The sequence below is a fragment of the Austrofundulus limnaeus genome, unplaced genomic scaffold, assembly GCF_001266775.1.
Source record: "Austrofundulus limnaeus strain Quisiro unplaced genomic scaffold, Austrofundulus_limnaeus-1.0 Scaffold86, whole genome shotgun sequence".
NCBI classification, from domain to species: domain Eukaryota; kingdom Metazoa; phylum Chordata; class Actinopteri; order Cyprinodontiformes; family Rivulidae; genus Austrofundulus; species Austrofundulus limnaeus.
Window position 1 is genome coordinate 358176 of NW_013952488.1, and position 9827 is coordinate 368002.

The window sequence follows — 9827 nt, forward strand, 5'->3', positions numbered from 1 at the left end:
TACCTACTGTAGCTTTCTTAAAATGGATTTCTGTTTCCATCCTTATTGGTTGTGCGTGTTTAAATTATTCCTGTAGACATTATCAGGCCTCTGCTGAATCTAAACTGTTTATTAAGTCATTTTTTTTCCCCTTAAATTCAGTTTCCAGACATTATCTAGGATGAACTGACCTTGACGCCTGTTTTTTTTTCTCCAGATAGGAATGTTTGTTCCATCTGAAGGTTGAAAGGATTTCTGTCATTCCTGGGAGTGATTTAGAGAGGCAGGATCATTATTTTTAAATAGTTTCTGTGTCTCTCTGTGGGTGGGTGTACCGGGGTAGATGCGGGGGGCTTGTTCATATTCCAGTCATGTTTGTGTCCCCTCCTCCCAGCTGAGCTCTTCACCACAAATAATTGCACTCCTCCTCCTTCTCCCTCTGCACGCCCTACAATTTCCAACAATTAATATGATGATAATTGMCAATTTTTTATTTATTTTTTTAGCTCTCAGCTTCTGCATTTTCYATTTTCACCTATATATTTTACAGTAGAGCACGGACGTGTCAACTGAAACTGACGACCGAAATAGAAAATAAGTAGATGAAGAAAACTGGTWTATTTCGTCTGTTGGAGTAAAAAGCAGAGAACGGCCCTGTGGGCTTCAGCCTGTCGACACTTGTGAGCAGAAGAACACCTGCGTTACACAATGTGGATTCAGGCCAGGGATTTATTCCCAGGTTTTATGAAAAATCCGAAGAAAACTCCGCTTCCATTGATGCTGTGGGAGATTGTGTTCAAAGCCTGGAAGAGCTCTTCTCTTCTGGTGTTTTATTTTTAGCAGTGATCCTTATTCTGGGGACAGAAGATCCCAGGAACAACCTCAGATCTCTGAAGTGTTCAGGCCCAGGAACGGCTAAGATACGGAGCAGAACCCTCGAGCTCCCAGACTGAGGAGTGAAGTGGATAAAAACAAAAGCAAGTTCATAAACACACCAACAATACCAGTGGTTCCCATACTTTTTATCTTCTGACCCACAAAATATKCATKGCWAAAACTTGTGACCCCAAATATTACWGGTCTGAGTACACAAACTTCATTAATAACCYTAAAAACACAGGCTTTTTGACAATCTAAACAGCTTGTACACAAATATAAATACTTATTTATACTTATTTTGTGTTTTTTTTAATAGTTATAGGGAAATATTAGATCAGCAGTTATTTTATTACCCTTTAAATTGATTTCTGGAGATTATCCAAGGTGCTTCATGACCCATAATTGGGTCCCAAGCCCAACTTTGGGAACCAAAGTGCAGTGGTTCCCAAACTTTTCAGCTTTTGACCCACATAATAACAGTAGCAGAGACCTGTGCCCCCAGTTATTTTTGATGATAAACATTTGTATCAGGTCAACTAAACATGGGCATAGTAACACTTTTATCCATTTTAAATACACTAACCTCACTCCTTTGTAACAACTGAGGCAAAAATGTAATTAATTCAGAAAATCTTGTCAGGACCTCACCTTGATGTTTCAGGACCCCACTTTGGGTCCCGACCCCAACTTTGGGAAACACTGCTCTATACTACTCCTTTGTCTATTTGTCTATTATTTTGGGGGTACAGGGTGACGAGGAAGACGAAAAATTCTCYACAACTTTAACTTCTTATTGTTGCTCACTAATATAATAAACACTGAGCTTCAAGTTGAAAAGTTTTAGAACTAAAACGTACTTTTAAGATGACTGATTTTGCTTCTCTGCATTTAAAATACCTCAAAGTGATACTTGAGGGACATTTACTGTACTTAGGTATCAGAAGTAAATGCCTGATRTAAAATGCACTTAAATATTAAAAGTATTAAGAGGAAGTAAGAGGTTAGAAAATTACATGTATTCACTACAAAAATTGTCCATCTAACCAAGTCTTAGTATCATATCCATCCAAAAAGTRTTTTTGATCTTGTTTTGAGACCAATACTAAGAGCCCCTATAGTTCGTACACGAGGATCAGCAACCTGAGACTTTGGGATTGGTTTAATTATAGATTTTTATAGATTACACATAAATGATGCATTATTAACTTGTTTTTTCCCCCACATATAAAAAGCAAAAAACAAATTTAATTTCTTTAATTAAATGTTAAAAATACAGGGAGCACCAGATACTATTTAATRTCCACTTGAGTATTCAAAGTCACAGTTTTCTCTGGGGAAGCAACACAGGTGCTCCTTTTGACTCGCTTCATGAATATTCAGCATTGTGTTTTATTAATATATCCAACATCCTTGCAGTATTTCTTTTGGAGAAACATCAACTTTCAGAGTTTGTCTCTCTCTCTCTCTCTCTCTCTTATATATATATATATATATATATATTCCAACTCAAGTCTGTTTTCCTGAAACTTCAATGTGACATTACTGAATCATCCACGTTCACCTCCCAACATGACTCAGCAGGGTCAGTAAATGAGTGTAGTTTTGAGTTTTCTTTCTTACAAACATTCCCTCTGTTCTTGAATAATCTGTGTTTTCCAACAGGTGACTCTGTGACGGCCCTCGGCCTCGTTGACAGTCGGCCTTCACAAGCTGTTGGCTCTGTCTGAGCCCTGCTGAATCACAGCGAACGCGAGGCTGTCACCGCACAACATCGCAGATAGGTCAGCCAATGAATAAGTCACACGATCACATTACTCCCCCACCGCCATGATGCAACACCTTCTCACGTCGACTCGGGAGGGGAAGCTGGGAAGCCCGAGAGCTCAGGGCAGGATTTTAAACTGAGGCTTTCTTCCATTTGTTTTTATAGAGCTCTCGAGAAGAGAGGAAAGCTCTGTATAAGACAAACACTGTGTCCTTTACTTGTGTTTATCTGTGCAGATCCGAGGTATTTGCTTTAAATGTCAGGAAATAGAAGATTATTGTTGTCTGTAAAATGTCAGGAGGTCTACAGAATGACCGACGACTATCCTGCTGCAAGACTCAAAGCRGTTTAAAAATACTCCAAGTTCTCTTAAAAGCAGCTACAAGGAAGGCTGATCAAATCTCCTGATTAAAAGTTAAGCTGCAATTATTTCAGAAATGAGAACAAAGGATTTCTGGACCTCGATGAGTTAAATGAGACTGCTGAGTCATCGCTCACTGCTTTCAATTAATATCTTATCTGTTGAAGATGGCTCAGAGGTTTCTTGTGAAAGAGCCCTCGGCCCCACTTACTGTAGACTAGCTCAGGGGGAGAGGGCCGCTGGCCTGCATGTTCTACTTGTTTCTCTGCTTCGACACACCTGCATAATGAAGAGACGATTACCAAGCAGCCAGGCCTGAATAATCAGGGTTAACTGGACTACAATGCGAACACACCAAGCCTGGGTTTGAACCTAGGCTGAGCTGGGCTGGACAGGGCCTGGCCTTGCAGTGCAACAAGTCACATCAAACCAAATAGACAACTAAAGCGCATTGGTTCTTGTATTTTGCCGAAATATCATGAATAAAACCCTTATCTACGGGTCGTTTAAACAATTTGATCAACAGCAACAAAAAACATGATTTTGAGAAGGAAAAACTTTAATTTTGTCATTTTCCTGGTTAAAATACATCTTAAATTTCCCAACCCAGAAATCATTAAATTATCCTGATTAGAAAGACTAATAAAGGATGATCCAGGCAGCGAAACGTAACTTTAAAAGCAGGAATTTGAAAATGTGTTTAGGTCATTTTAACTAAATTTGGCCTAATCTTAAGTTTGATGTGATCCATCACATGAACTTCAAAATGTTTACATTTGTAAAGAGTGTTCTCGTCTTCCCTGTGTTTACTCACCAACATGTGTGGGTGAGCACAAAGTGTAAACGGTTTAAATTTAGTAACATTTTAACAGCAAAATAAAGCACGGAGCAGAGCTGTGTTTCTACCACTACTTCAACCTCAGCTCGATCCAAAATATATATTTTTATTAATTAACCGTAGTGGAGCCTCATTTGCATCCAGAACAGAGAGAAGAGAATACTAGTTTCGTATCTCATATCCTGTTTTATTGTTCAAACATGGCAGAACCAGATTTACAACACGCAGTACAAAGATCAGACCCACACGGCATCAACATACATGTGGAGAGAGACACGTGGAAAGACAAACAGGGAGGGGTCATTACTTTTTTTTTTTTGTTTGTTTACAGTCGCTTCAAACGCTGCCATGAATTTATCTGTACAAGAGTTTCTCTCTGATCAGAAAACACACTTTCACACACGGACGCTCTGAGGCTGAACACACAGGCCAACAGGACAAACTGTGGATTAAAGGGGATTTTTTTCATGGAGATTAAGGATCTGGTGACAGCTGAAGATCAAACTGAAAAGTCTTTAAAAATCCACCTTAAGACAGAATAATGTGCTGCTTGAGTGACAGTTCTTTAATAGATTTCACCAGGACTGAACTGCTGTTCTCGTCATCGTGAACACCAAACGTCTCTAGGTGGACTTTTTAGTTTTATTTTTTTTTTTCTCAACACAAGAATCCAAAGTTTGAGTGACAGGTTGACATATGTGACCGTGGCAAGTCCCCAAAGTGAAGAGTGTGGGGGGCTTTAATCCCCCCCCCCCACACACACACAGACTAAAAATGTCACCTGTGCGTCGTCACACAAAAACAAAGAATCACGTTTTTGTTTCAGTGACGGAAGGCCGCTTTCCGTGAAGGTGAGTCGATTTAACGCAAACATCAAAATTCAGAAAACCGTTAAAAACCAAAAAAATTTCATTTGTGCTTTTTAGGTCTTCAAAAATATTAACGGAAATCTTTTCAATCATTAAATAAAACAGTTTACACATAAAATCATATTTTACTAACATATATTCTGTTATCACAGCAAACAAGTTAAAATTAATRAAATAAAGAGATTGCAGGTGACGAGTGACTTTTTGTGCTCACCACCTCCACATCCAAGCCCGAATTAACTACAGACCCAAAGCTTCTCAAAATGAAATAAATACTTCCATATTAGAAAAAAAAATACTACGCATCAGGCGGCAACTACTTTCAAACTATCTACGAATCTAAATGACAAAGATTAAATCACATACACAAAAAAAAAAAACCTCAAACATTTGGGACAAATGGTTTGAAAAGCAAGGATACTTTAAAAAATGCAGAAAAGTGAGCGATAAAACAAACGGGTCACTTTTGGCACTGATTCATTTCTTGGTGATTTGCTGTGTAACTATTATTTTCAAGCATCTCCCCTGCTTACGTCAAGTTAGTGTTGTTGTTTTTCCTGAAGAGTAATTATTCAGAAGCCCGGGCCAAACGAGTGGTTGTTATTTTGACTGACGATTGTCTCAGAGAGGGCCGAACTTAGTGAACGCAACAGCGTTACACAACAGCTAAAGCTCGGCTGATGAAGGGGGTTAATCTGTTTTTGTAACCGTCCGTTGATGGAGAAAACCAACAGATATTTGAAACGTGTGATAAAAACGCTGGAAGTTGAAAGGAAATCCTTATCAGCCACACACAGCCAGATTAACTAAAAACCTACACAGACCAGAGTCCAGCATCATCGGCTTTGGAAGAATCCGGTTGGTTGAAACAGTCGGAGCGGATCAGGTCGTCAACGGATGAGTGATGATAAGAACAGAACTGACTTCTCCAGGAAAGAAAAACCTCAAAACCCCAAGAAAACATGTTCCTCGTCTGGAATTATTCATTAAAGATTCTTTAATGCAGGTGAAGGGATTAAAAAAAAACTTTCTACAAAATATAATCACTGTTTTTTCTAAATGGGCAGTTTCTGTTCCGCTGCGTAAAAATGTATCCCCAGACATCCCCAGTCTGTGAGTCTCCGTTTGATGACGTCACTTCCTGTTGTCTGTGGAGGAGTTGGCTGTAGTGTCCGTCTTTGTGGATGTGTCCTCAGTGTTTCCGGGGGGCTGCACCGTCGCTGCGTTAGGCCCGCCCCCGTTTTGAAGTGTCTCCTGTTTGTACTGTTGCAAGGCGCGATTGACGGCATCCTCGACCAATCGCTTGCTGACCCTCAGGAGCTCCGCTTCGTCGGGCTCAGAACGACGGCGTCCACCTGAGGAAAAAAAAAAGATGCTATRAAAAACGCTTCTGCAACTTTGACACAAACTGAATCCCAGATTAGAGGTAATCCGTGAATTTCCTTATAATTTTTATTATAAGAAGGTGTATAAATCACTRCATATGGAATTAAAATTTTGACCAATGGCCAATTGGTCTGGACTGAATACCAATGTTGCTATTACAAAATATTTGTTGTATTAAAAAAGTTTTAAATGGTATTGAATTTAACTTAAGAATTTTTGAATGCACCTCGGTAGACCACTGAACCCAGCGAGTTGGTAATGGTGGCCATCTTGAATTGGCTAGGCTTCAGCATTTAATTAGTTGTAGACGACACTTGTACAGGCACAGCAGAAACTGTGTTAATACAACAACCAGGATATTTATTTTTATCAATCTCTACATGTCAAAACAAGAGACCCATCTTCACCTTCAAAACAAGACAAAGTTTGTAATGTGAACAGTTCAAGTCTCAGCAAACCAAATCTCCCCAAGTTATTAAATGTTTTGACAGGAACCGTGCCTGAAGTCAYGCTGGGTGTAACAAAAACAAAGGAAATGTTTCTCAGGGAAGTGCAACTCAGGACAAATAGATGAAAATTATTGATAGGAATYACAGAACTGAAGCTACAGATTGTCCGCAGAGCTAAACCAACATCTTCTTAATCCAGCATGGAGGAACAGCTCCCTGCGATCATAGAGTYAAGACTGCAAACGTTCAACATTTCCATCCCATCGATATAGAGCAAAGATCACAACAAGTTACAGATRGATCAGTGCAAAAATGTGTTCAGAAAAACATCGTTCAAKCTCTGTTTTTAGCCAATAATTCAATCAATGTTGGAAGACACAAACATGCTTTTTTTCTTTAAATCCCTTTAGAGATTTAGTGAACTACATACAAATTACTAGTGCTGGGCGGTATACCGTTTTGTACCGAATACCGGTTTTTATTTTTGTTATGATACGAATTTTTTGAATACCGGACATTCCGGTTTAAATAGCGGAACGTTTCGTCGTGGCCGCCAGTGAACTGTTGTTTTCCGGGGGACATTTTTCCTTGCTGCAGCGCTATGTGCGTTAATGTTTGGAGCAGTTAGTTGCAGCCGCAGGTGGCAATTCCACTGCTTATATTGACTGACGTTAAAAAAACATCCCGTTTTCGCCGTCGCTGAATGTAGTAAACACCTCTTCAGTGACGTGCACAGTTAGATTTAACGCAGTTAGTTAATATGGAGACGTTATGCTGATGGAGACTTAACGTGGTTTTATTGTGAAAAGCCTGCAGGAAGTAGTTCGTAGTGGAGTTGGAATTGACTGGTGTGCAATGTGAGTCGTGCCGATAAGCTTTAATAAATAACATAAAACGATAAACCCGATCATAATCTTTTCTTAACCCTCCTCCTTCACGACTGGACCAAAATGCATGACTACTGTCTCCAACCACCAGTCAGAGAAGAACAGACACAGAGGAGGGAAACAGAGACACAGACMGAGGTACAGTRAAAGAAAAAAGTCAATAAGCAGGGTTTGTACCTTTTATTATCAGCTGAGCTGTGATGAAAAGAAAAATACCGTCAAATACCATGAAACYGGTGAAAATGTTGAAAATACCGTGAAATAAAATTTTGATCATATCGCCCAGCTCTACAAATTACTACTATTTATTGGCTGTAAATGTCACGGCATTCAAGGGTTCATGAAGGTTTACGAGTATTATCTTCATTTTGCAGTCCAGAGCAGACTCTTCCCTTTAAAATCTGCCCACAAAAAAACAACAAGGCCACAAAAAGAGTTGGCTGGTACAATAATCTCAGCTGACAGCTATTTCCTCCATTTTCAATTCATCCTTTTTAGGTCAAAAGTAGGCTTTCCCAATTAGTAGAAGGCTTTGTACAAAGAGTAGGGGGCTTTAAAGGCCATGCTGGTATGAAAAGAGGTACCCAATAATCGGTCAAACAAATTAATCTACAATAAAATCTAAAAGAAAAAAAAAGAGAAATTAGAATAATTGAAAGTCATTGCATCAGTAATGTAGTCTTTAAAAAGGTCATATAAAGAGCAAACATATTATTTTGTATTAGCTTTATAATAATATTTAATTCGGGTCTAAGGGCTGGGTAATGATAGGGGTTTGTCCCTCTGGACTGCGGAGTCCATTTCGTGGACTCTACTTTTTTCAGGAGTTAAGTGGAAAAGAAGCCAAAGATGACCAGGAGGCCTTATTATTACATAACCAACATGATGGCACTTCTAACAGTGAAAAGCTTTCAGAGGCATGTGCTGTGTGCAAAGCTTGAGTTAGTCACTGCAAAAGCATTCCTCCAACGTGAGTGTAACAAAAAGAGAAGCAGGAACGACGCAGACAAAGCTGCGTCTTTCAACAAATGCGTTTTTTTTCTCCTTGAAATTTGATTTGTTGTATCAAACGTTTTATTTTAGGTYAAGACTGGTTTGAGAACAAAAAGAAAAGCAGGACGTTTCAGAAATTAGGGTCTTTCTGAAACATTTCAAGGAGGGTTTTCAAGATTTTTTTCCAGACTTAACCTATTGAAACCCAAAATGCACAAACAAACAGCACAGGGACATGTCTAACAGGGTTGGAACGCAAACCATAACTGTAATGCAGGGGCTTATTATCAGAAATATAACAGAATATGCATCTAAAATTGGAAACCTATATTCAAACTGCAGATTTCTCATCATGTTTACACCTGCTGCTGGATTACAMCTCGCCATCTGGAGAAGAACTGGACAAACTGCTGTAGAAATTTGACTGCAGATGCCTTCTTCTACCAAAACGCTCAAAAGGAAAGCAGACAAGAAGAGTTTAGATGGCAGAGCCAAAGGAGAACACACTCACTAATCATAGACTGAAGTGAGCAGCAACAACAAACAAAGGTTTTCTCAACAACAAGAAAGACGTGAAAATTAGACAGAAGACGAGAACAGATAAAAGAAACAGACAGACGTCTTGTAGCTCTATAAATACTGACTTTAGTTGACATACTGCAGTGATGAGAAACAATCTATTTAACCACAGATCTTCACACTGCATGTGCTGCAGACAAAATGCCAGATGTGGACAGTAAAATAAAAGAGGTGACTAGTCAGGAAAAAAACWGTCAGATAGRCGTGAAGTTAATAATTCATGTAGAAATACAGCTAAGTAGGCAGACTGGCTGTAATACAGGCAACCTGCTCCAAGCAGTTTAGAAAGAAAGCAATAGAAAACACCTTATTAACCAAACACCCAGTCTGTCAGACACATAAATGAARCCCTAAAACACAGTGTGATAATCAAACCATCATTTGATCAACAACAACAGACAGGCTAAACATCCAAACTACAAAATCCCACGTGGCCCCTCTGCTTAGTTTACGCTCCATCGCAGATAAAGAAAGAAWAAATAAATAAAAAGATTGAGATCTCCAGCGAAAACAACAAGGTCCACTGAGGTCAGGAACAAAGCCTCAGGAGAACAAAATGCATCAAAGTCTGTTTTTCTTCTTCTTTGTGTTTTAAATGGGACTTYAGTTTAGTCATTGATCAGGTTTTCGACTGTTCACTCATTAAAGTGCAGCGACAGCAGTGGTTCCTCTAGCAGGGCAGTGTCACCTCAGGCCACACCTACACTCGTCTGGATATTGTAAACAAACAAACAAAAAAACAACAACATATATTTTTTTCATTTTCATAGAATTATCTTCATTCATTAAAAAACAAACAAAAACAAAAAACAAACAAACAAAAAAAGAAATTCTAACTACAA

General features: G+C 39.0%; 1 protein-coding gene across 1 annotated transcript in view; it reads right to left on the reverse strand.

The window, feature by feature from the left end:
* Positions 1 to 3988: 3988 nt before the first annotated feature.
* The window catches only part of akap7 (A-kinase anchoring protein 7), a gene marked incomplete at its 5' end in the record, with an annotated part of 59717 nt that continues 53878 nt past the window's right edge, over positions 3989 to 9827 (reverse strand). The window contains 1 exon segment of the mRNA XM_014011910.1: positions 3989 to 6046. Coding sequence (XP_013867364.1) covers positions 5826 to 6046 — 221 coding nt within the window.